General features: G+C 41.1%; 2 protein-coding genes across 2 annotated transcripts in view; both read right to left on the bottom strand.

Moving 5' to 3' along the window:
* Positions 1-27,564, bottom strand: part of MBTPS2 (membrane bound transcription factor peptidase, site 2) — a 52,513-nt gene extending 24,949 nt beyond the window's left edge. Inside the window, exons 1-5 of the mRNA XM_080653495.1 lie at positions 27,341-27,564; positions 18,451-18,599; positions 16,340-16,571; positions 7,370-7,473; positions 5,254-5,381 (exon numbers count right to left, since the gene is read on the bottom strand). Coding sequence (XP_080509621.1) covers positions 5,254-5,381; positions 7,370-7,473; positions 16,340-16,571; positions 18,451-18,599; positions 27,341-27,415 — 688 coding nt within the window. The 5' untranslated portion in view covers positions 27,416-27,564. The remainder of the gene's footprint in view (positions 1-5,253; positions 5,382-7,369; positions 7,474-16,339; positions 16,572-18,450; positions 18,600-27,340) is intronic.
* Positions 87-27,578, bottom strand: YY2 (YY2 transcription factor). The gene is made up of 6 exons (XM_080653494.1): positions 27,341-27,578; positions 18,451-18,599; positions 16,340-16,571; positions 7,370-7,473; positions 5,254-5,381; positions 87-3,066 (listed from the first exon to the last, which is right to left on the bottom strand). The coding sequence occupies exon 6, from the start codon at positions 3,010-3,012 to the stop codon at positions 1,141-1,143; it is 1,872 nt and encodes a 623-aa protein (XP_080509620.1). The 5' UTR covers positions 3,013-3,066; positions 5,254-5,381; positions 7,370-7,473; positions 16,340-16,571; positions 18,451-18,599; positions 27,341-27,578; the 3' UTR covers positions 87-1,140.
* Between the last annotated feature and the right edge of the window lie 394 nt (positions 27,579-27,972).

Raw genomic sequence — 27,972 nt, 5'->3', positions numbered from 1 at the left:
TCTCTCTGGACAGGGATGCAACTTGTACCAGACCACCCCTCTAGAGTCCCAATTTGCCCATGATGGTTAAGAAGCAACAACGGTGGTTGAAAACATACATTTCCTTTATTTAAACAACCTCTTATCCATTAATATTTATAAGTACATCAAAGGAATCCATAACAACTTTACTTTCTCTAGAGCAGGTTTTCTTACTATTGGCATTTTGGGGCAGATAATTCCTTATGCACTGCGCGATTTTTAGCTTCTACTCCCCAGATGCCAGTAGCATCCTTCCTATTTTCTAGCTACAGTATTTATACAGGCAAGTTTTTTTTTTCTTTATTTAGAACAGGTATTTCACTTTTGCCTTTTCTACTATATAAGGTGTACATATCAAATACTTAAAAAGTCATTATATAAACAATACAACTACAATTGAGCAGCATTTTCTAACTGAAGAAGCAAAGAAATTACACTAAATAACACTACTTGGCAGTATTAGATATAAAATGACTAAAATAGGTTTTAATTTACTAAAATGGGTTTAAATTGACTAATACTATTAATCACATCTAATATTCAATACTATACATACATCATTCATGCAGCTAAAAGATAGTTATGCAAAATACGTTAATATCAAAGAATACAACCAAAATTAAGATAGCAAACAAAACCTATATAACCTATTTTTAAACAGGAAAACACTTCACGTACATATATGACCATTCATTCTCATAAACAAAATCTACAGTAAGCAAAGTTATCGACTTCCAAAAAAACCCACACACATAATTATTAAACATATTCCTAAAAGTATAAACATGAACATTTGAAAAATACAGAACTTTAAAAAAAGTCCCATTTTTACACAGTTGCATAAAAAGTCTTTTGATGTGAAGTCTATGAATTATCCTTTTTTGGGATCAAACTTGACAAAACAGCATGTTTTTCAAATGATACTACAGAAGAATGTAATCTTATATATATTTTAACCTTTTTCACTTTTTACTTTAACCTTTTACTTTTACTACTCTATCAAAGCATGACATCTTAACAACGTAATCTTAACATTTTTAACCTTTTAATTTTTTAAATGAACCTATGAAAACATGACCCTTAGATATACAGGAATCAAAAAAGGAGCTTTTCTCCTTTTTACTGGCTATCTTTGCTCTTAGTATGCGTTAAGATATGAGATTTCAGGTTAGTTGACTGAGCAAACTTCTTATCACAACCCTCGAAGGGGCAGGCATAGGGCCGGTCGCCGGTATGGATTCGCACATGTGTACGCAAATTGAAATCCAGGGAAAAGCATTTTCCGCAGCCTTCAAACGTGCACTGAAAGGGCTTCTCTCCAGAATGCACCAGCTGATGCCGTTTTAATTTTGAGCTCTCAACAAAACCTTTGCCACATTCTGCACATATGTGACCTTTAGGGCCGTGGGTGTGCAGATGTTTTCTCATGGAAGCGGTATCCCGGAACATCTTTCCGCAGCCTCTTTGAAGGCAAGCTACTGTTCTTGGAATGTCATCTTGGGGCTTTTTGGGCTTCATTTTAGTAAATTCTGCCAGCTGTATGGGATCTGATAAGTCAATGCCAGGTATCCCTCCAGGAGGAAGTTTCTTTCCCGTCATATATTCTGAATAATCAGGAGAGAAGTTCGGTAAGTTCACCGTACTCTGTTTTTCAATCACCTGGTCTCTTTCACCAACCGGGGACTCACCAACTGGGGACCACATAGAGACGGAGAACTCACCCTCCAGGGTTTTGATCTGCACCTGCTTCTGCTCCCACTTTCTGCCGCCTCCCTCAGAGCCGCTGCCTCCCGCCGCCCCGACCGCGTTGTTGGTGGCGCATTTCTTACCGTTGCTGGCGGTGCATTTCTTACCGTTGCTGGTGGCGCATTTCTTACCGTTGCTGGCGCTTTCCATACCGTGGTTAGTGGTGCTTTGCTGACCGTGGCTGACGGCGCTTTGCTGAACGTGGCTGACGGCGCTTTGCTGATCGTGGCTGACGGCGCTTTGCGGAACGTGGCTGACGGCGCTTTGCTGATCGTGGCTGACGGCGCTTTGCGGAACGTGGCTGACGGCGCTTTGCTGACCGTGGCTGACGGCGCTTTGCTGACCGTGGCTGACGGCGCTTTGCGGAACGTGGCTGACGGCGCTTTGCGGAACGTGGCTGACGGCGCTTTGCGGAACGTGGCTGACGGCGCTTTGCGGAACGTGGCTGACGGCGCTTTGCTGACCGTGGCTGACGGCGCTTTGCTGACCGTGTTTGAGCTTTTTGAGCTTTTTGTTGTGGCTGCTGCGCTTCTTGATCTTCTTGCTCGACGATGCCGCGGAGGCTGACAGGGAAGTCATAGTCCGCTGGAAGTAGACGTCGTCTTCCTCCTCCAGGACAGGGACAGGGACCGGCACCTGCAGCTCCTTTAAGCCGTTAGCCTGCTCGTCGTCGGAGGAATAGCCCACCACTTCCTCCTGGGTCTGCACCATGATCATTTCCTGGTCCCCTTCATTCTGGTTAACCATGAGTGGCTGCAGCGCAATCAGAGGTGAACTGTGGTGGCCACCGTGGACCCAATTGCCGCTCATAGCCTGATAATCAATGGTTTCCATCGCTGCGGGCTGCGCGGGGATGTTCTCCACAGCCATATTCTCCACAGCCATATTCTCCACAGCCATAGTCTCCACAGCCATAGTCTCCACAGCCATAGTCTCCACAGCGATATTCTCCACGGCGATATTCTCCACAGCGATATTCTCCACGGCGATATTCTCCACAGCGATATGCTCCATGGCCATATTCTCTATGGCGATATTCTCCAAAGGGATATTCTCTATGGTGAGATTCTCCAAAGGGATAGTCTCCACTGAGATACTATCCATGTCGATATTCTCCAAAGCAATATTGTCCATAGCTATATTCTCCATGGCAATAGTCTCTAGGTGTACCTGGTGCAATTCCATCAACTTGGCAGCCTCCTCCACGTCTTCTGGGGTGATGTAGATAAAGTTGTTTGAAGCCATGGCTGAGAGCTCTGACGAGGCTCTCGCTACTAGGCGGCAGCGCAGGGCGGGCTCCTGGAAGGCGGCGGAAAAAGCTGAGAGAAGGAGCGTGCCTCCGGACGAGGGCTCGAGCTCCGGCGAAAGGCAGAGAACGGTGCTCGCCGGCGGTTTAGGCGTTAGACGCGGGGGATTCTGGGCATCCTGGTACCCAGCGCATGCGCTTCCCGCGACACCCTGGTAGTACCGGCCGGCCGGCCGGCGCATGCGTGCAGTCGCGCTCAAACTCGTATGCTACCCCTCCGGCCTCTTCGCTCTGTCTACCCGCTATTGCTTCTTCAATATTAATTCTCTAACCAGATTCTTTACTGAATTTTTCTATATTTCATTTCCATTTATTTTATCCATCTCTCTCCTCAGTGTATAACAGTATTGGGGGGGGGGAGTGAGAGGCCTTTTTAATATTCATACTCTTTTTTGCACGGACCCACACTTATAGATCATTTAATAGTATTAGTGATAGTTGACCGCGGAATTGCTTGTCTTGTCCTTTAAATAGGAATGCTTCTAAGTGTTATATTATTAGGAAGCATCCAGCTATTTCTACTTTTACTAAAGATTTTTGGTTTTTAGCCATTAATAGATACTGAATTTTATTAAATGTTTCAATATCTGCTGAGATGAGGATTCCCCTCCCCCCTTAATATTTAATAATGATTCCCACATTCAAATAGACTACCTAATGTTAAACTATCCTTGCTTTGTTTAGATATATAATGTGATTGCAGAGTATTTTTGGTGCTTTTATCTGAGTTATATTGGCTTAAGAAAAAATCTTAGTTTCTTTCTCTATGTGCTCTGAAAAGTTTATACTAAATTGGAATTAAAAAGAAAAATCGTTTCCTGCAAGATTTGAAAGAATTTCACCTACGAAACTTTCAGAGGCATCCTTCCTCAACTTTCTTAATTTCTCTCATTGTAATTAACCTGTGTATATACTTTTTTTCCTATCTCTTCTGGGCTTTATTTAGACTATTTGTTATTTTTTTAATAACTATCCAGGATTTTGAAAATTTTTTGCAGAGATGAACAAAGAACATTTTTATAATTGTTCTAATTTTCTATCAGCTGTCATTCCCCAATCTGACTGCTAACTCTGTCTATAGACGCTTTCTCCCATTGTTTAATCTTTTTTTCCTTCAAAGAACTAACTCTTGGACTTAACAGTTGTATTTTTTATTTTTTCCAATTTTTATTTTCCAATTATTATTTTCTGCCTATATCCTTACAAATTATAATAATTTCTGAACTATTTTATAGTTTTTCCCCCACACTTCTTCAGTTGCTTATCTGATTTACTTTCACTTATTTCATAACTACCTAAGGCAGTGAATTTTCCTTTTAGCAAAACTTTATACATTATTTCATTTTTACTTTTAAATATACTGCAATTATTGTTTTGAATGAAATTGGACAATTTTTATGTACTATGAGCATTTTGAAAATAAATTGTGGATTTGACATAATTATTTTTTTCTTATTAACAGCTTTTATGATCTGACTTTTTCATGCCTACGTGACAAATATTAAGAGATAGGAGTCTCTTTTGTTACACCTGTTTTTTTTCTTTGTGCTTTCTCCATTTTCGTTTTGATGGTTTGTTACTTGGTACAGTAAGATTCGCAGCAATTACATTTTCATTGTGGATTATACTCCATATGATTAAGTGCTCCCCTGTCTCATTTAATGCTTTAGTCATATTTTCTATTCACATGGTATTTTCTATTCAACTCATTGTACTTTGTCTTTTTAAAATTATGTTGGTTTTAGGTTTTTTTTTATTAAATATATTTTTATTGATTTTAGAGAGGAAGGGGGAGAGGGAAAAGGGGTAGAGAGGGAGGGAGAGGGTAAGGGGGAGGGAGGGAGGGAGGGAGGGATGGAGGGAGGGAGGGAGGGAGGGAGAGAGGGAGAAGCATCAATGATGAGAATCACTGATTGGCCGCCTCCTGCACACCCTCTACTGGGGATCGAGCCCGCAACCTGGGCATGTGCCCTTGACCATAATCGAACCCAGGACCCCCCAGTCCACAGGCCAACACTCTGTCCACTGAGCCAAACCAGCTAGGGCTTGTTCTACTACTTTTGACTGAGATTCTTATAAACTGAATTTATTAGCCGAAAGATGCTTTCATTTGTGATTTGAGTATTTCCCATAAAACCACTAACAACACATAGAAGAATAAAAAAATTTAAATCTGTTACCTGCACAAAATATCCTTAGCTGCTGGACCGGTGATATAAGTTGCAAATGAGTGGTAAACAGATCAACAAATGCTCCAGGATAAATAATGAAGAGAAAAATTCCAAAGCCATTAAATCGAACTTGTTCCCTAAGAAATCACATAAGAGAAAGAAATTTAGCACTAGTATTGCACTTGTAAAATTAATAATGTATATAATTTTAGTACTTCCCACTGTAGTTCAAATTCTTACTTGAAAAACAAGTCTCTCTGGACAGTCAAAAAGTTATACCTATATATATGATTATCTAGCTATCATTTATCTACATCTCACAATTTTACAATAACGTACATATTTGGTCATTTATGAAACTGCATTTTATAAAATGGTATTCTGAAATAGACTTTTAACTTGAAATTTCTTAGAAACTAATATGCTGAACAAATAGCTTGAAATTAGTCATATATATAAAGAAAAGTTTAATATTTCTATGAGAACCTAAATAAACATTTTTATGGTTTAGTCTGAATTATTTATTGAGGACACAGTAGAAAATATAATTCAAGTACATTATCTAAATATTTATATTTGTCTTAGCTTTTATATTATTCTTATTATTTTTTGTTGTTGTTGTTAATCCTCACCTGATATTTTTCCATTGATTTTTTGGAGTAGAAGGGAGGTGGAGAGACAGAGAGAAAGAAACATCTATGTCAGAGAGACACATCGATTGGTTGCCTCCCACACACGCCCTGACCAAGGCCGAGGAATGAGCTTACAACCAAGGTACGTTCCTGCCCTCAATCAGAATCAGAACCCAGGACCCTTCAGTACGCGGGCTGACACTCTATCCACTGAGCCAAACTTGCTAGGGCTGTCTCTGCTATTATAAATGAAGGTAGAGGTTTATCTAAGCTTATTCATGTTAAACTAAGTACTGTTAAAAATGTATTATGCTCAGACTTTCTTTAAGAGAACTATATATCAATTAATCCTCTAAAAATGGAATTATACTTAACAGCCTCATAAGACCAAATAGTTACTCTGAAAAAAGCACTATCTAAATACACTGTGCTATCACTTAGTACTAAATATATCAGAGGACTGTATAATTCACTTTATCTTGGCAGTTGTGATTTTATAAAAAAAAAAATTAACCACATTATACTGTGAATTATTAAACTGTTAATAACAATGCTTTTATATGTAAAACCCTAAGGGCTGCAAGGCTAAAAAATGTGGAAGCAAAGGTGAAAGAGATTAAAAAAAAAAAAAAGGCAGCCACCCACTTAAACCACTACACAGCACATCTGTGTAGCAGTATGTGCTCTGTCAAGATGAGGGTTTATTGCCAATCTATAGACTCTTGTTCATAAGCAAGTGGAAAGTAATAAGAAGTGATTAAATCTTCTCATCAAAACCCTTTAATCAGGTCTATACACCGAAGGGATAAAACACATTCCCATTAGCATGTGTACTCCTTATAGCGGTAATTATCAGTGGGAGTGAAGGGGAGTTGTGACTCACCTTCTCGCCCATCATGATTTTATAGGTTTAGGAACCTTTAAAATAGTCAGCTATAATCATGATACATTTGGGTAGTCACAACAAAAAGAAGGCATGATACTTGAAGGAAGTCCCAGTTCTCATCCTCCCTTATCTTCTTCGGTGTTTCAATAGGCTATGAAATTTGTTAACAAACCCAGAGCTTTCAATGTTCTTGCTCTAGTTAGCAGAGGCCATGAGTTGAAGCAGGAAAGTATTTCAACGGACAGATAAGCCAAAGAAAGTACTAAGAAGGCAATGCAAAGGTATCAGTCTGACCCAATGATGAACAGAAAGATTAGGTTTCAGGATTAGATGAAAATCATGAAGCACCATGAGGATATAACCGTGCTGGTAGAGGGCAACGGACCGAAAGACCCAGATTATAGCTATACATATAGTTAACTGAGCATATTCATCAATATATAAATCTCCTCTGCAAAAGAGAGGTACCTCAAAATAATAATTACAGATATACACTGGGTAGCATGCACGGAAAGAAAAATATCAAATGTAGCAGATTTTAGTAATAAAATCTCCTAAATGCAAGCTGCTTTGCATGTAGTAGGAATAAAAAGGTAAATATCATTACCTAATGGCTGCTATCCCGTGTCCAATTTCATGTACAACACCACTAATGAGGACTGCAGCGAAGAAATAGGTCAGTTGGTTGACGGGTAAATTTATACCAGGAACCTATAAATTTCATAGACACAAGGATAAGTACACACTTGGGTACCAAGAGAACATGATGTTCACTTTGTATTAAAGCTTAAACTTCAAAGCTGATAGTTCTATAAACTAAAAATAATGTGAGTATCAATGGTTCATTTTTTCATTTCTATCATCATAAAAGTAAAAACACCAGTCATTTTTTTGAAGTAGGCCGCTTTTGAATTAAGCAAAATACCAATCTAAAGGGAACAGGAAACACCAGGTTAAAAAGCTGAAATTTTAGCTACCTGTAGTTTTCACCACGGGAAAGAATTAGAGAGCCTGGCAGTGCCAGGGGGCAGGGAATGTGAAGCGACATTGAAGGAGTAAGCTGGAAGCCTGATTTGGGAATTCTTGTTACAATTCCTAGTTCTTCCTCTGTTCCTCTATATTGTTATTGCAGGGTTCCAAGTACTTATGTGAATAATATAGGACAGTGGTCGGCAAACTCATTAGTCAACAGAGCCAAATATCAACAGTACAATGATTGAAATTCCTTTTGAGAGCCAAAAACCGACTTCTGCGCATGGGCCACGAAGTTTCAATTGCACTGTACGTGTGTGCCCGCACGTGGTATTTTGTGGAAGAGCCACACTCAAGGGGCCAAAGAGCCGTATGTGGCTCGCGAGCCGCAGTTTGCCGACCACTGATATAGGATATCACCACCCCCATCAATGGATTTCCTTTTAGTATTCTCAAGTTATATGAGAGTTGTTAATTAAAGGTAGTGTAATAAAGCGCCTTGTTTGTGTAGAAGTACTATACCCTCCATTACTTTAATTGCATCAGTTTGTCCAGTACATGGGTAGGAGCAAAGTGATACATAAATATTGTATTAAAATTGATATTTAATGCAGAAGATACGGCATTTGGAACATTCATACATATTAGAGACCTGTGAAGAATCACGAGTTGTCTTGTGCCCTAACCGGCTTGGCTCAGTGACTAGAGCGTCAGCTGCAGATCAAAGGGTCCTGGGTTCGATTCCAGTCAAGGGCATGAACCTTGGTTGCAGGCTCCTCCCTGGCATGGGCCCTGGTTGGGGCTCCTGCAGGAGGCAACCAATCTATATTCTTCTCTCACCTCGATGTTTCTCTCTGTCTTTCCCTCTCTCTTCCACTCTCCCTAAAATTCAATGGAAAAATATCCTCAGGTGAGGATTAACAACAACAAAAAGTTGTCTTGCAAACATGTGCTCCTAAAATGTTGTATAGGTATTCAGCACTGCATACACAAGGGAAGTTTGCGATTTAAGGGCTGCATGATAAATTAATTTTTTTCATTTTATTTTTTAAATATACTTTTCATTGTTGATGGTATTACAGATATTTCCCATTTTTCTCTCCTTTACCCCCCTCTAAATTATTTTTTTAGATACCCAAGAATCTGCTCATATGATAAATAATCACTCCCAAGTTATGTCAATTGTTAAGGAGAGATTCTATAAATTAGGCTAAGTGGGGCCCACCAGGCATTAATACTATACTGAGCATCTATTTCTCACAGTTCCAGGAGTTGGGACCCTGAAGGTATCCTTCTGGAGGAAATTCCTCCTTTCTATTATTAATTATTGTTTTAAATTAATTATAAATTATGTCTAAAGCAGGGAAACTTGAAAACTCAAAAGATAAAGAGAAGCCTATAATCTTGTTCCCAGAACACAAATAAAAAAACCATTCTCAATGTTTTGATGCATGTCTTTCTACCTTTTCACATACACATATTTTTTTAAATTGTGCTTTTATTATGAATACTAGAGCCCTGGTGCACGAAATTTGTGCACTGGCGGGGAGGAGGGGGCCCTCAGCCCAGCCTGGGTCTTCTAGAAGTCCGGGAGCCCCATGATCGATCACCCCGCAGAGGGAGGCCCTGCCCACCCGCCGCAGCCCGCAGGTCGGTGGCCTGGGCCTCCTCTTTGGGGCCATCGTGGAGTACCCCCCTCCCCGATCGATGGCCCTGCCGGCTGGTGGCCTGGGCCTCCCTCTGCGGGGCAATTGTGGGGTGATGGCGGGGCCCCCCCCCCCGACCAATTGAATCCCACCTTGGCTGGCCTGGCACCAGTGCATGTCATAGCATGGTTGTCCAGACAGCTGTTTTGCTGTTCGGCCAACTTGCATATTACGCTTTTATTATTATAGATGGTTTTAAAATCTGACCCTTTCATTTAGCAGTTTCACAAAAATTTTCCCATGAGTATTTTCTGATTCAACATTTTTTAAACAGCTGCATTTTATTCTACGGAATAGATTGTTGGGCATTTGTCTTAAAAGATTCTGCTTTTTTTTGGTTTTGTTTTGTTAATCCTCACCAGAGGTTATTTTTCCATTGATTTTTGGAGAAAGTGGAAGGGAAAGGGAGAGACAGAGAGAAACATTGATGTGAGAGAGACACATCGATTGGTTGCCTACTGCACACACCTGGACGAGGGCCGGGGAACCTGCACCAAGGTATGTGCCCTTGACGGGAATCGAACCCAGGACCATTCAGTTTGCAGGTTGATGCTCTCTATCCACTGAGCCAAACTAGCTAGGGCTAAGTTTCTGCTCTTATAAATACTATAATAAACATACTTTGACACATATATCCAAGTATTTTGGGGGGATAAATTATTAGACAAGCATGGTTGGTTCAGGCTCCAGAGAAATATCACTTGGGTTAGACAGTCTGCCTCCATCACTAAATAGCGAAGTGACCTGGAGAAAATTCGATTATTTCCCCAACACTTCAATTTCCTCACCATTAAAATGGAAACAACCACATTTACATAAGGGAGTAATTTTAAGGATTACATGAGATAATCCTTGTCCAATGTTTAAAATTATGCCTCACAGAGAGGGTAACAAATGCTATTATTACACAAAATCTAAAGGACTTTCATACATATCAAACTGCTCTCTAACAGCGGATACTTCCATAACTTGGGCAAGCTCATTTTATTCAAATTGGCAATTTGAAAGAAATATAAAGCATCCCGCCCTAGCCGGTTTGGCTCAGTGAATAGTTTGGCTCAGTGAATAGAGCGTTGGCCTGCGGACCAAAAGGTCCCAGGTTTGATTCCCGTCAAGGGCACATACCTCGGCTGCAGGCTCCTCCCCAGCCCGGGCCCTGGTCGGGGCACATGTAGGAGGCAACCACTCAATGTGTTTCTCTCACATCGATGTTTCTCTGTCTTTCCCTCTCTTCTACTCTCCCTAAAAATCAATGGAAAAATATCCTCAGGTGAGGATTTAAAAAAAAAAAGAAAAAAGCATCCCATTGTTTTGGTGTATATTTCTTTGATCATTATTAAAACTGCACTTTCCCCCTACTTGTGACCCCTGATAAGTCTTTTGAGAGTAGCCTATTCATGATTTGCCTATTTTTTTTCTTTTAGAGTATTCATATTTTTCTTATTGATCTATAAGATAACTTTGAATATTAATTATCAGTCCTCTGTAATACATCACAAATGTATTTACAAGTTTCTTTGCCTTTAGTTTTTTTTGATATATAAAAATGTTATGTAATCAAATCTATCAATATTCCTGTTTTCTGCCATTAGTTTTATGCTTATGTCTTCCTTATTCTGTTCATATAAACAGAAACCTGTTTTTTTCTTTTTAAGATCTTTTATGATTTTATGTTTTGATTTTAATTCATTCAATTTTAGTTTATTTTTGTGTACAACAGAGGAATTTCACTTTTAAGTCCTTTAGTAACTGAACAGGAGATTCAAACCATGCTGCATGGACAGCTTTCTAAATTCATTAGTAATTCCAAGTGTCTTTTCCTTAGTTTTCATAATTATCATTTTTGACGTATACATAAAATTTCACTGAATGACAATCCCATAATTTATTCATTTGTATATTACACATTGTGGTTGTTTCCAGTTCTTCATAGTAATAAATAATATTAGGGAAAATACTACTTTTGATTAATCCTACTTTTTTTCTATATTTAGGCCATTTATGATGCTGATTATGTAAAGTCCTCTTTACCCAGACCCTACTCAGCACCTCTTTTCAAGAACATCAGTGGATCTTTTTCTACATACCAGCTTCATTCCCATGTTGTGAGGCATCTTTCTGTTCAGATTAGTGGTTTCCTTTTCTCTGACCCCTCTCTCAATTTATGTACTGAGGATTAGTTCTCAAGCATTCCCCTATATCACAAAGTATCCTGGCTACTTTGCCTTTATGTCAAATAAATCAGTAGGCTTGATCTAATATAATAGGACAGCAGTTTTCAACTGGTGTGCTACAAGAATTTTAAAAACATGCAATACCTGAGTATTTACTCAGGGGCACTGACCTCTTCCCTTAGATTGCCAAATAAAATGACAACAGCCGCCCTAGCCAGTTTGGTTCAGTGGATTGAGTGTTAGCCTGCGGACTGAAGGGTCCCGGGTTCGATTCCAGTCAAAGGCATGTACCTCAGTTGCAGGCTTGATCCCCAGCCCTGGCTGAGGTGCATGTGGGAGGCAACCAATCGATGGATCTCTCTCACATCAATGTTTCTCTCTGTCTCTCCCCCTCCCTTCCACTCTCTCTAAAAAGCAATGGAAAAATATCCTCAGGTGAGGATTAACAAAAACAAAAAAATTACAACAGCCAACACAACAAAAGCCGCCTGGTGTGAATGCCCTGCCCTGAACCATATATATAGGTCATATAATCGGGTTACATCTTATTGGTCATGTCACATAATAACGTTGAGTCTAACTGGTTAATTCTTGGCAACATAAATCCTATATAATAAAGAGGTAATATGCAAATTAACCCTCACACCCTTACAAGATGGCTGCCTACGATCAGGCCAGCAGGAGGGTTAGTGAGGGACGACCAAACGACTGAACAAGCAGGCTGCATGGGGAGACCAGGCCGGCAGGGGGGTTAGTGAGGGACGACCAAATGACTGAGCAGCAGGCTGCATGGGGCAACCAGGCCAGCAGGGGGGTTAGTGAGGGACGACCAAACGACTGAACAAGCAGGCTGCGTGGGGCAACCAGGCCGGCAGGGAGGTTAGTTAGGGACGACCAAACGAGGCTGCATGGGGTGACCAGGCCGGCAGGGGGGTTAGTGAGGGATGACCAAATGACTGAACAAGCAGGCTGTATGGGGCGACCAGGCTGGCAGGGGGGTTAGTGAGGGATGACCAAATGACTGAACAGCAGGCTGCATGGGGCGACCAGGTTGGCAGGGGAGGCAGTAAGGGGTGACCAGGCCAGCAAGGGGGGGCAGTAAGGGGTGACCAGATCAGCAGGGGGGGGGGCAGTTAGGAGCGACCAGGCCAGCAGGGAGGGGGCAGTTGGGGGCAACCTGACCAGCGGGGAGGGGGTGCAGTTAGGGACAATCAGGCTAGCAGAGGGGGCAGTTAGGGGCGACTAGGCAGGCAGGCAGGTGAGCAATTAGGAGCTAGCAGTCCAGGATTGTGAGAGGGCAGTCGGACATCCCCCAAGGGGTCCCGGATTGGAGAGGGTGCAGGCTGGGCTGAGGGGACCCTCCCCACATGTACGAATTTCGTGCACCGGGCCTCTAGTACTTATATACAAGTATAGGCACCTGATTTTTTAAAAAGTTACTTTGGAGCAAAAGGGTAGGTAATTATTATTATTTTGGTAAATCAATCAAAATTATACTTATTTTTTTGCCAAATTGTAAAAAAAATGTATTTTTTGGTGTGCCGCAGAATTTTAGTAATCATTGGTGTGTGCCACAAGATGAAAAAGGTTGAAAATTGCTGCAATAGGACATTGGTTCTTTCTCTTTATTATTTTATAGATGTAACAATGAGACAAGGTAAGGATCTGAGCATGTGATTATACCAACAGATGGTAGGTCTTATTTGCTAGCAATAGTATGCGACTGTCCATCTGTCTTGGCTGTGATCAAACAGGGTAATAGATGTACCAGAATACTGATCTCTCAACAACAGAGTGCCAGGTTTTGGGGAATTAATCCTGAACCAGACTGTACGGAATTATAAGGTAAACAGAAAGTATGTTCTCTAAGCTACCAGAGCTCATATCAAAGTCAGGAGATAATAACATTCTTAAACGTATACATAAATATGCACGGCAAACTACAGAGGGCAGTTGACTTCTTGCTTTTTCCAAAGCATGACTCTGAGCTCTATGAATAAAATGAGAAGCAAAAAGAAGAAATTATTTCTTCTTTGCATAACATTTTGCCATTCTAATCCTAGCAGGCAGAAAGGACAATGGTCTCATTTTCCCCAAATCTACTTCTTTCTCTACTATTCTCTTCTTGGCAAACAATAACTAATTGAATATCCCCAGAGTTATCCTACACTCTCCCTTCTTTAGCCTCACATTCAATTAATGGCCAAGGCCTGAGAACTCCACTCCAATAGATACCTTGAATCTACCCCCTTCATTCTACTTAACACTAATTTAGTTTAGATCTTTATCACTTCTAACATGAATATTCCAACTGCCCTCTTAAATGGTTTCCCCATCTCACCTACTTTGGTTCATTTTGCATAGACCTGTTATCTATAGGTAAAATCAAAACTTCTTAGAATGGCCCTTCATAACCCAGACCCTACCTATATCTTCTATCTTATCTCCTGTACATACACCTTCCGCCATATACCTCCTAGACATAAGTCAAAGTTACTTTATAGCTGCTTGAAGAATTACTGGTCTTTCTTAAGGGAGTAGAGTATGATGGCTCTGAGGTCAGTGGTGGATGAGTGATGGACCCCCCCGCCCCAATTTACTACCTGTGACCATAGGCAAGTGACTTAACATCTCTGTGCCTTTGTTTTCTCATCTGTGAAATGTATCTCCAGATTGTTATAAGAATAAAATAAAATGGGCACAAAAACCTCAGACAGGAAGCACTGCATATTAACTAGGTTTTATTATTACTATTATTATTTCCTTCACCTTTCCATGTTATATGGTTTCCTCTGTTACTAAGATGCTCAATTGCCATCTTCCTTTCCCAGGCTATGTGGATTCTCTTCACCCTTCCCTTGAAGCACTCCTCTACTCTCTCCCCAGTGGCAGGCCCATCTCAGCACGCCTTCTCTCTGTTCCCATAGCACCTTCTGTTCTGCCCAACTGTAGCATAAGTATAGCAGCTCTCCCTCTAAACTAAAACCTCCATGACTGCTAGGAATGGATTTTGTTCCCTGTATAAGCAGGACTCAACACAGGCCCAAGAGGCCAAATACACACATTAAATGTTTGCTGAAGAAACAAGTCATCTCTTCCAAGGCCTCACCTGAAAAATTAACTTCTTTTAACCTCTACAAAAGAGCTATTACCATAGGGGAGTTTCTTTTTTTTTAATATATTTTTATTGATTTCAATAAATCAATAAAAGGGAGAGGGAGAGACAGAAACATCAATGATGAAAGAGAATCATTGATCTGTTGCCTCCTGCATGCCCCCCCACTAGGGATCAAGCCCGCAACCCGGGCATGTGCCCTTGACCGGAATCGAACCCAAGACCCTTTAGTCCGCAGGTCGATGCACTATCCACTGAGCCAAACCGGCTAGGGTAGTGGTCGGCAAACTCATTAGTCAACAGAGCCAAATATCAACAATACAACAATAGAAATTTCTTTTGAGAGCCAAATTTTTTAAACTTAAACTTCTTCTAACGCCACTTCTTCAAAATAGACTCGCCCAGGCCATGGTATTTTGTGGAAGAGCCACACTCAAGGGGCCAAAGAGCCGCATGTGGCTCGTGAGCCACAGTTTGCCGACCACGGGGCTAGGGCGTAGGAGAGATTCTTTATCATTCGCTATAAATGACTTCTAAATTTTCCCATAGTGACCCAGCCTATAGAAGCCACAAAGAGATGAGTTTTAAAAAAATCTGTCACTAACTCTTTTTTTTTTTTTAAATATATTTTATTGGTATTTTACAGAGAGGAAGGGAGAGGGATAGAGAGCTAGAAACATCGATGAGAGAGAAACATCAATCAGCTGCCTCCTGCACACCTCCCACTGGGGATGTGCCTGCAACCAAGGTACATGCCCTTGACCGGAATCGAACCCGGGACCCTTCAGTCCGCAGGCCGACGCTCTATCCACTGAGCCAAACCGGTTTCGGCATGTCACTAACTCTTAAACAGTCTATTCCGTTAATAAGAATATGATTAAACCCTAACTGGTTTGGCTCAGTAGATAGAGCGTCGGCCTGCAGACTGAAGGCTCCCAGGTTCGATTCTGGTCAAGGGCATGTACCTTGGTTGCGGGCACATCCCCAGTGGGGGGTGTGTAGGAGGCAGCTGATCGATGTTTCTCTCTCATTGATGTTTCTCTCTCATTGATGTTTCTAATTAATTCTCTATCCCTCTCCCTTCCTCTCTGTAAAAAAAAAATCAATAAAATATATATTTTAAAACAGAATATGATTAAAAACATAACATACGTGACTCATGGAAATGAAAACTATAAATTAAAAAATTTGAAATAAAAGCCAATGGAAAATCACTCTTCCAAACTCTAAAGTAGGAATTAATAAGGTATATAGGTTTATACAAGTGCTTTAAAATGAGAATTATTATAGAGATCTTAAATCACCATGCTTATTCTTTTATAGTAACAATCATTTAACATCTCAAGACAACACATATTAAATCAAAACCGGTGTAATGTTTACAGTCTTAATGATGGTCCACTTGTTCTGTTACCTCTATTATTGCTACTACTCCATATTGCAGCAATTCTTTGCTATATTCTTACTAATATTTTTGTTTAGGGAGATAATTTGAGAAATCATGCAACTTTTATTTTCATATTTATATTACAGATAGGAGTTATGCTAGCCAAAGAAATACCTTATATCTATGTTTCAAAAGTTACTTAAAGCAAAAAGAAGGCACTTACCACAACTTGTAGCACCTGTTCGTTGTGAAGTGAGGAGGAGGAGGAAGAGGAAGAAGAGGAGGAAGAGGATGAAGAAGAAGAGGAGGAGGAGGAAGAAGAGGAAGAAGAGGAGGAAGAATAAGAAGTGGAAGAGTCAGCCATCATTTGTGCTAAAGTCTGCATCAACGTTTTCCCCAGGAGAAAAAAAGAGCTAAACATGGCAATTACGCCAAACACCATTCCAAAATTGAACCTGTTAAGAGGAAAAAATTGCGTAAGTGTACAATTCTTCATAATTCATGGGCTAAAAAATTCATTGACCAGGCACATTTCATAGCTTCAAAATGTGTAAAAAATTCCAGTACCCCTATCTCTTTTTTCTTATCTGAACTGCGGATCTGTAATTGAAGCACAGGCTCTAGTCTATCTAAGCTGTTCTAATAACTTACATTTCTCTCATAACTGAAGCGGCTGAATATTCTTTCCACTAAAAAGTTTTGTTTCCTGTCTTTTGCTCATTTACATAGCATTGTTTTGCTCTTGTTCTCATATAGTTATGAAAGTTCTTTTGACATTATATAGACATCCATTCTTTTTTTATTTACTGATTCTATTATTTGCATCTTATTTTAGCTATATTTTGTGATGAGTTTAAATACTAACATGGTAAAATTTAATGATAGTTTTTTTCTTTTACTGTTTTAATAATTAGAAGTTACCCTTATATCTATTACATTTTCTAACTTTTTGATAAGTTGTGTTTTTCAAGGAACTTGTCTATATCATCTAAATGGTTAAATTTATAGGCATAGAATTGTTCAAAATAGTTTCATTTTTTAAAATGACTATAGGATCTGTACTATTGTTCCATTTTTCAATTCTGATCTTTAGTTACGTGTGTGATCTTTTTTTCTTGATCAGCCATGGTAGGGCGTTTATCAATTTTATTAATCTTTTCAAAGAACCAATTTTTGGTTTTACTGACTTTATCTATGATATACTTTTTATTTCACTGATTTCTGCTCTTTATTACTTCCTGCTTTTTATTTTCTTTGCTTTGATGTGCTGGCGCATTTACCGCTTTTAGATGATCTATTTACATTTAGCACTACTCCATTTGGAGCTAAATTTTTAACAAAAAGCAATTTAGACAATGGCCCCCAAACTCCCATATTAGAAATTCTCTCAATTATAAAACCTGTCTGTCTCTAGGGTATTCCAGAGATTATCAGAAACCTCTTAACCATAAACGCTATATATTCCATGATTTTTAAATATTTTTTAACTAAAGGAGTATGCTTGGCATTACAAGGGGGCTCTAGGACCCCAACACTGCAATCTGGCTAGCCATTTTCCCACGTGGTTTGTGCCTATGCCTTACTGGTTGTTAAATGTTTTTAAAATCCTTCTCCTGGAGGAATATCACAAAAAAAAGTATAAGGGGAAACATGCAGACTTTTGGGCATCCTATGACTCCCAGGACCCACGTTCCTATGTGTGATGATGGGGGAGAGAATTCTCCAGGATTATTTTCCTGTGAAAAAAGGCTCCATAGGTTTTTTGCTTTTCTATTAGTGTACAATGTACAGAATAAAGTGAGCAAGTCTAAAGTGTACAGCTCACTGAATTTTTACATATGTGCACCCATGTATCTACCATCCAGATGAAGATATAGAACCTTGCCCTGGCTGGGTAGCCCACTTGCATGGAGCAGTGTCCCATGCACCAAAAGGTTGTGGGTTCGATTCCCAGTTGGGAATATATAGGTTGCAGGTTTAATCCCCGGTTAGGGCATATATAGGAGACAATCAATCGATACTTTTCTCTCACATCGATGTTTTTCTTTCTTTCTCTCTCAATCTCTCCCTTCCTCTCTAAAATCAATAAAACCGTATCTCTGGGTGAGGATTTAAAAAAAAGAAAAATATAGAATCTTGATTTTTAATGTATGCAAAAGCACAATGATGCAATCTCATACGTTTATATAAAACCAGAACATTTCTACACTGTCAACATTTTAAAACTCAGGAGTTTGGAATATGATGGAAACAGTTCCATTAACAAGCATTTCTCATGATCACAATGACTAATTTAAACCAAAAAAAAAAAAAAGAAAAGAAAATGAAGCATACCATTGGTAAAGCATCCTTGCTTTCCGCCGTCCCCAACTATAAAAGGCACGATTGAAAACAGCAGTTTGCCATCTTATGTGAAAAGGGGAGATGCTCAAGCCATTGTTTTCCAGCCAGTCTTCGTAAGAATGCTTAAAATACACAGATGACTAAAAGAGAAAGAAACATTCCACACCATTCCATTTTGAAGAACAATTTATAAGGTTTAAGAAAATAAACAATTGCTCTTTTCTATAGGAAAGCAAGCTACTGACTGCTCAAATGCTAATAATGTTAAAACTCTATGTTCATTCTTCAGTTAAAGGAAAGGCCTCACATTAGCTGGTCTGCTGAAGTTAGGGTCTGGCAAACTAGAGCCCATGGGCCAAATCTGGCCTACAGTCTGTTTTTGCACTGCCTATGAACTAAGGATGGTTTTTATCTTTAAGAGATTGTACAAAGACAGCAACGACCAAATAAGAATATGCAACACCCTGTGTGGCCCACAAAGCCTAAAATAGTATCTGACCCTTTACAGAAAAAGTTTGCTGACCTCTGCCGAGAACAGCATGGTCCAAATAGAAATATGTGAGCCACAAATGCCAGCCACAATCCAATTTATATAATTTTAAGTTTCCTTGTAGCCAATATTTAAAAAGTTGTAATTAATTTAAATACATTTTCAACTCAAATCAATATCAAAAATAGTGTACTGGGTGACATCAGAGGAATGGTGGCATGAGAGATCCCTTTGGTCTTTCCCCTTGAAGTTTCAACAATTTCAACAAAGGACTCCCTGCTCAATGCACAAACATGTCTGAGAAACCGCACACTGAAACATCTAAAGGTGGGCAAGTGGGAGCAAACTGGGAAGGCTAGAAGGGAAAAAGCTGAGACTAGCCACGGACGAAGCCCTGCAGCTGGGAACTCACAAAGGGGCTCAGCGTGGAGAGGGAAGGAAGCAGGTTGTGGCCGGCACTCCCTTCCGTCAAGAAAAGCAAAGAGATTTAATGAGCATTCCTGCAGGTGCGGACAGTACAAGCTGCAGCTGAGCCCAGTGACCTGGGCATGGACAAAGCACAGAGGTGTGCCCTCGGTTGTCTGGCAATCCGCATTCCAGGTAGAGAAACAAAGCCACAGGGTTCGGTGGAGAGGGGGAGGGGGTGGTGTGTGTGAAAGGTCCACTGGTTGGCACTGACAGGAGGGCAAAGCAACAAAAGAGGTGGCCGGGTTCCCCCACATCACCCCACTGCCATGCACTGTGGCTACACTGCCAGCAGCATATGGCTACAGGGAACAGCATATGGCTACAGGAACAGCACTGGGAATAAATAAATGGATAAGTTCCTAGAAATATGTAACTTTCCTAGACTGAATCATGAAGAATTAGGAAACTTAAATAGATTAGTCAACAGTGAAGAAATTGAAACAATTATCAAAAACCTCCCCAAAAATAATAGTCCAGGACCAGGTGGCTTTGTTTTGAATTCTACCAAACATTCAAAGATTTGATACCTGTCCTTCTCAAACTCCTCAAAAAACTTGAAGAGATGATACTTCCTAACACATTTTATGAGGCCAACATAACCCTGATATCAAAACTTGGCAAGGATAACACAAAAATAGAAAACTACAAACCAACATCTCTGATGAATACAGATGCAAAAATCATAAATAAAATACTAGCAAATTGAATACAACAGTACATAAAAATAACAAAACATCATGATCAAGGAGGGTTCATTCCAGGGCACAAGGATGGTTCAACATATGCAAATCAATCAATGTAATAGAGCACACTAACAAATCAAAGGATAAAAATCGTATGATCTTATCAACAGATGCAGGAAAAGCATTTGATAAGATACAGCATCGATTTATGACTAAAACACTCAATAAAATCAGTATGGAAAGAAAGTACCTCAACATAATAAAGACCATACACTGAGTGGCCAGATTATGATGATCTCTGAACACATAATAATCTGGCCACTCAGTGTAGACTGACCACAGAGTTGGGATCCTATCTAATAAAGAGGGAATATGCTAATTAACCATCACACCGTCACAAAGATGGCTGCACCCACAGCTGAGGCCAAGTTCCCATAAGAAGCCTTAACAAGCAATCAGCAGGAACCTGAGGCTATGCCCTCCCCCGCCCCGTGGGGCTTGACAGGGGATCTCAGGCCTCGCCCCCCACCCGGCGGGGCTTGACAGGGGACCTCAAGCTGCGCTTCCCATCCTGGTGCTGGGCTAGGGGACCTCAGGCTGCTCCCCCCGCCACAGTGCCAGGCCAGGGGATCTCAGGCCGCGCCCCCCACCTGGCAGGGCTTGACAGAGGACCTCAGGCCACACCCCCCACCCCGGCACCAGGCTGGAGGACCTCAGACCGCACCCCCTGCCCCAGCACTGAGCCAGGGGACCTGAGGCTGATCCCCCTCCTGGTGCCGGGCCAGGGGACCTGAGGCTGCGCCACCTCCTCCTGGCAGGGCTTAATGGGGGACCTCAGGCCATGCTCCCCCCAGCGGGGCTTGACAGGGGATCTCAGGCCATGTCCCACACCTGACAGGGCTTGACGGGGGCCTCAAGGCATGCCCCCTCACCCTGGTCTGGGCTGGGGGACCTCAGGCCATGCCCCCCGTCCTGGCGCCGGGCCAGGGGACCTGAGGCTACATCCCCTGCCCGGCAGGGATTGACAAGGGTGGGACTATCCAGGTCTGGATCTATCCCAATGGGAGGGGGCCAGCCGGGTCTGGGTCTCACGCAATTTTGAGGCGCATGTGGGTGGGCGGGGACTTGACTCTGGGTCCCGTGGTGTGCCCCAGACTCTGACAGGAGGAAGGTTTTCATATAATTTTACTAATTTTCTTTCATCTCTGACACTTCTATTATAGAGAAAGGGAAAATAGCAATGTTAAATTATTTCCTCTAATTAATCCCCTTTTAATGTGCACGAATTTCGTGCACTGGGCCACTAGTTTTAAAATGAGGTTTTTCCATGTATAAGAGATGCATTGTGGCTAGTTAGAAAGAAGCAGAGGACTTACTAGCCAGAGGCTGGGGGCCACTATCTCCTGGTCCCTTGACATATCAAGATTTGCAAGCTTTCCCTTATACATAAGTGCACTGAGTGGCCAGGTTATTATGCGTTCAGAGATCATCATAATCTGGCCACTCAGTGTATATGACAAACCCTCAGCTAATATACTCAATGGTGAAAAACTGAAAGCTTTTCCTTTAAGATCAGGAACAAGACAAGGATGTCCACTCTCACTACTCTTACTCAACATAGAACTTCAAAATAAACAAAAATAAAAACAAACTATTACAGCCCGGGCAGCATGGCTCAGTGGTTGAGCATCGACCTATGAACCAAGAGGTCAAGGTTCAATTCCCAGTCAGGGCACATGCCCAAGTTGCAGGCTCCATTCCCAGTGTGGGGTGTGCAGGAGGCAGCCAATCAATGATTCTCTCTCATCATTGCTGTTTCTATCTCTCTCTCCCTCTCCCTTCCTCTCTGAAATCAATAAAAATATTTTATAAACTATTAGAAACAATAAACAAATATAGTAACGTTACAGGATATAAAATCAATGTACAAAAATCACTGCATTCCTATCTACTAACAATGAAATTTCAGAAAAAGAAATGAGAAAAGATTCCTTTTGCAATTGCAACAGAAGGAATAAAATACCTAAGAATAAATTCAACAAAAGATGTGAAGGAACTATATACTTAAAATTACAATGCATTATTATTTTTTTATTTTATTGATTTTTTTATAGAGAAGAAGGGAGAGGGATAGTGAGTTAGAAACATTGATGAGAAAGAAACATCAATCAGCTACCTCCTGCACACCCCCTACTGGGGATGTGCCCACAACCAAGGTACGTGCCCTTGATCAGAATCGAACCTGGGACCCTTGAGTCTGCAGGCCGACGCTCTATCCACTGATCCAAAACGGTTAGGGTTACAATGCATTATTAAAGATTGAAAAAGACACGATAAAATTAAAAGATAGTTCATGGATTAGAAGAATCAACAGTTAAAATGACCATATTATTCAAAGCAATATATAGATTTAATATAATCCCATCAAAATTCCAATGTCATTTTTTAAAGAAATAAAACAAAAAATAATCAGATTTGTATGGAACTACAAAAGACCCGGAATAGCGAAAGCGGTCCTGAGATAAAAGAATGAACCTGGCCCTAGTTGATTTGGATCAGTGGATAGAGGGTTGGCCTCAGTGGACTGAAGGGTCCCAGGTTTGATTACGGTCAAGGGCACATGCGGGGCTCGATCCCCAGTAGGGGGCGTGCAGGAGGCAGCCAATCAATGATTCCCTCTCATTGATGTTTCTATCTCTCTCTCCCTTCCTATCTGAAATCAATAAAAATATAGCAAAACAAAACAAAACAAAACAAAAGGAAGGAACCTGGAGGTATCACACAATCTGACTTCAAATTATACTTCACGACAAAGATAATCAAGACAGCATGATACTGGCAGAAAAACAGAAGCACAGACCAATGGAACAGAATTGAGAGCCCATAAATAAAAGCACATGTATATGGGCAAATAATTGTTTACAAAGGAGCCAAAACTACACAATGAAAAGGAAGTCTCTTAAATAAATGGTGCTGGGAAAATTCAAAAGCCACATGCAAAAGAAAGAAACTAGACTACAGCTTATCCCCATGTACAAAAATTAATTCAAAATGGATCAAAGGCCTAAATATAAGATCTGAAACAATAAATTACATAGAAGAAAACATAGGTTCTAAACTCATGGACCTTAGTCTTAGAGAAGATTTTATGAGTTTGCCCGCCAAAGGCAGGGGAAGTAAAGGCAAAAATAAATGAATGGGATTATATAAAACTAAAAATCTTCTGCACAGCAAAAGAAACAAAAAGGCAATCAACTGAATGGGAGATAGTATTTACAAACAGCAGCTCCGACATGGGGTTAATATCCAAAATATATACAGAACTCGTACAACTTAACACCAAACAAACAAACAACACAATAAAAAAAGTGAGCCCAGCCCTAGCTGGCTTGGTTTAGTGGATAGAGCTTCGGCCCGCAGACTGAAGGGTCTCGGGTTTGATTCTGGTTAAGGGCATATGCCTGGGTTTTGGGCTCGATCCCCAGTAGGGGGCGCGCAGGAGGCAGCTGATCAATGATTCTCATCATTGATGTTTCTATCTCTCTCTTCCTCTCTGAAATCAATAAAAATATATTTTAAAAAAATGAGCCCAGCAGTGGTTGAGCATCGACCCATGAACCAAGAGATCCTCGGTTTGCTTGCCGTCAGGGGACATGCCTGGGTTGCAGCGGGCTCAATCTCTGGTGGGGCATGCAGGAGGCAGCCAAAAGATGTCTGTCTCTCATCCATGTTTCTATCTCTCTATCCCTCTCCCTTCCTCTCTCTCTAAAATTAATAAAAACATTAAAAAAAATAAAAATAAAAATAGGCAGAGGACCAGAGCAGACACTTCTCCCAAGAAGATATACAAAGGCCAACAGATATACGAAAAGGTGCCCAACATTACTAGCTATTAGGGAAATGCAAGTCAAAACTACGAGATACCACCCTCCGCCTGTTAGAATGGCTATTTATCAGCAAGACAAATAATAAGTGTAGGAGAGGTTGTGGAGAAAAAGGAACTGTCTTTCACTGCTGGTGTGAATGTAAACTGGTACAGCCACTACGGAAAACAGTACGGAGGTTCGTCAAAAAATTAATAGATACCATATGGCCAAAACCGGTTTGGCTCAGTGGATAGAGCGTCGGCCTGCGGACTCAAGGGTCCCAGGTTTGATTCCGGTCAAGGGCATGTACCTTGGTTGCGGGCACATCCCCAGTAGGGGGCGTGCAAGAGGCAGCTGATCGATGTTTCTCTCTCATCGATGTTTCTAACTCTCTATCCCTCCTCTCCCTTCCACTCTGTAAAAAATCAATAAAATATATATTTTTTAAAAAAATAGATACCATATGACCCAGCAATGCCTCTTCTGAGTATCTACCCAAAAAATTTGAAAACTTATTTGCATAGATATATGCACCCCTATGTTCACTGCGGCACTAATCACGGTGGCCAAGACATGGAAACAACCAAAGTGTCCTTTGATAAATGAATGGATAAATAAGATATGGTACATATATAATATGGAATACTACTCAGCCAGAAGAAAAGATGAGCTACTGCCATTTGCCACATGGATTGAGATTATGCCAAGCGAAATAACTCAGACAGAAAAAAGCTAAGAACCATATGATTTCACTCATATGTAGGATATAAAACAGAACCATGGTTACCAGAGGGAAGGGGGTGAGGGGTAATAAAAAGTAAAGCAAGCCAAATATATGGTTATGGAAGATGATTTGACTTTGGGTGGTGGGCACACAATGCAATATACAGATTATGCATCATAGAAATCTACACTTGAAACCTAGATCATCTTATTAACCAGTCACCCCAATAAATTTAATAAAAAAATTTAAATATTGTAATAATTTACAATCCTATTTATTTATGCACCAAGACTTTGAAATCTGCTTTTAACTTTATATTTACAGCCCATCTCAATTCAGACCAGCTCCATTTCAAATGCTTGATGGCCACATGTAGTTAGTGGCTACCATTTGCTACCACAGAAAGAGGTCTTGTGTTATAATTTAAATAGATCCCAACCAAACAGAGGAAACAGGTTAGTTGGAGTCAGCTTTCTATTCTTTTCCGAGCAACCTTAGGAAATTAGGCCTACTTTGATGGTGTAAAAGTAAAATAAAAACCAACAACAACAACAAAAAACTTATCTAAAGCCATCTTGAGCTCAGTAACTTCTCTTACATTCTTTAGGGTTGCCAGTATAGCTGCTTAAATACAGCCTAACAAGAGTTTTATTTTTACGAAAGTTTGAAGTCCTTCAGTACAGATATTGGATAATGTAAGTCTATTTTATATACATGGACCCCTATTACCTCAGTTACAGAAAGTACAGTTAGTATTTTGTCCTACCAATGCCCATCCGTTTGAGAAACTTATCTGTCTCTAGAAGAATATTTCACCCCTATCATAGTCATAAAAAATGACCTGAGTCTGAATATAGGCATCTATTTGCCTTTGGATCTGCAATGTTCTCTGCTCTCAATCTTCAGGTGAAGTTTCTGAAACCTGCTTGTTTTCCAAGACTTTTTAAAGGGGACTGACACACCACTAGAGCAGATGTCCACAGAGGAAATCCTAAAAGAAACAAGGGTGGAACAGCAGAACAACAACTCCCTGAAACAGAGGAGTTGAAGGTACAGACTCCAAAAGCTGATGCCTTTGCATTCCCCGGGCAGATACGCTGAATAAGACCGTTTTTGCTCAAGGAATAGTGGTCTTTCAAGCCAGGGGCTGTTACTGAAACTAAAATGCCATCCTGATCACCTCACACACTTGACCAAAGACTACAGAGGTTTGAAAAATCCCTTTTATTTTGGACTTTTGTCACACATGCAGCATGAAGAAATCATGTGGCTTTGCTTTTTTCTAAACAACAAAATCACTGTTTAAAGAAGCAGTAGTCTGTATTGCTTATGACATGCTAAGCACTATGCCAAGTATGTGCAGAGGAAGCAGCTAGGGAATCCTGTGAAGATGCAGTCTGATTCTATAGTCCAGAGATGAGGACTGAGATTCTACATTTCTGAGAAGCTTCCAGATGATACAGGTGCTGCTGATCCTTGAACCTCAGGTTGAGTAGCAAGGCTTTCTGTGGATGTACTAATGCAATCTTCTCTACTATATCAGGAAATCTTTGCTATTATTACCCCTACTTTAAAGATGAAGAAACGGAAGCACAAAAGACTATTCTGCCCAACAGTCTCACAACCACTGGGAAGTGGAAGAGCCCAATCTTGGATCTAAGGACTCCACTGTGTAACCTCCTCACCTTGCAAGTTCAAATGCAACAAAGTAGAACAAGTATTTCATTTTACTATTAAACCTAAAACACAAACGAAACTATTTAAGACGATATTCACGACATGGTTTTACTATTCGTAATTAATATTTTTATTAAACATTTGAGAATTTATATGATTTTATTCCACACAGAGTTACCCCCACCCTCCAATATTCAATTCCAAAAGGTTGCTCGAAGCATGTGGTCAAATGGTCATAATTTTTGCTACCCTTTTCAAATAACTAGAGAATGGACCATGTACCCAGAGTGTGTGTGTGTGTGTGGGGGGGGGATAGTCATTGTGAAGAAGGGGGTGGAGGATGCAAATTAGAACACGATTAGTCAGAATTCTAAATCCTTGCTACTAAGTATTTATTACTTTGAAGTATAGGCTGTAGCCTAGGAAACAACATTTGTGGCGCCTGGGAACTTGTTGGAAACACAGAACCTTAGGCCCCGCCCCAGACCGGATGAATCAGAATGTACATTTTAACCGGAACCCCCGATGACCGTGTGTACTTTGACGTTTTAGACGTAAATCACAACTTGATTTAGATTCACTCCAATACAAGAATCTCTAGGGTCCTGGCCTCAAAGACAATGGGGGTAATAATGCCTTTCCTATGCGGACATTTTCAACCCTGGGGCACTGCTGCTGATTAAGGCAGTGTCCCGGCCCTCCCAAGACCACTACCTTCGCCTCCAGGGCTGGACCCGAAGGCTGCGGGGTACCGCCCCGCAATGCGACTGCGGCTGCTGGGCAGACCGCCACACCCCTCCCGCGGCCCGCCAAAATTTACTCCACGGGCCCGGGCACCATGCGGAAGGCCGCACGTGGACATCCGCCGCGCGGCTTCCAGACCGTGAAACGCGAGGTAGAAGAGAAAAAGCCTCGGGTCGTGCGCCCCAGTCCTGGGTACCGTGGACTTGGGCAGTGGACCCGAGGCCCTCACCTTCAGCACCAAATCGGTTAGGTAGACTGCAGTCCAGCCGCCCACCACCACCACCACCAGCGACACCGGAATCATGGCAGCGACGGGGGCAGCGGAGGATAGGGGAGCCTCGGCGTCCTCCTCCCTGCGAGCTGTGCAATGAACCGAATGCGCGATGCCTACAACCACACCATCTGCGCAGGAACAAGCCGGCCACCGGCTCCTTTCTCGCGATGGCGCCGTTTCCCCCCGGCCTTTTCCGGTTAAACACGGACCGACGCATGCGCGCCGGAAAAGGAGGCGGGGGCTTATTTTTGTGGGACACTTGCGCGCTGACGGCTCCGCATGTGTTTGGCTGCGGCTGCCGGCTCTCCAGTGATTTCTTAGGCTTTGTCCCTCCCTGCTGTCTGCTCATGTACTCTGGTTCCAGTCTAGGGTTTCCTGTTGCTTTTTAATCTAGTGAGCGTTTGGGGTCACCTGAAGTAATAATCGCCCCCACCTCCCAGACCTTGTTATAGGTATCCAGATTTAAGTTATTACTTTTATTCTTTTTATTGAAGTGTCATTTGCATTTAGTGAAATCATAATACGGAAGTCAACTGTCCATTTCATTGAGTTCCAGTAAGTTTTGTGTACCCTAATAAAAATAAAGA

Source organism: Plecotus auritus, assembly GCF_963455305.1.
Source record: "Plecotus auritus genome assembly, chromosome: X".
NCBI lineage: Eukaryota > Metazoa > Chordata > Mammalia > Chiroptera > Vespertilionidae > Plecotus > Plecotus auritus.
Note: the sequence above shows the minus strand (reverse complement) of the source record. Positions and strands in the feature narration are given on the sequence as shown.

Bases quoted from the DNA above. Each gene is read 5' to 3' on its own strand.
- YY2 (XM_080653494.1), bottom strand. From the start codon at position 3,012: ATGGCTTCAAACAACTTTATCTACATCACCCCAGAAGACGTGGAGGAG.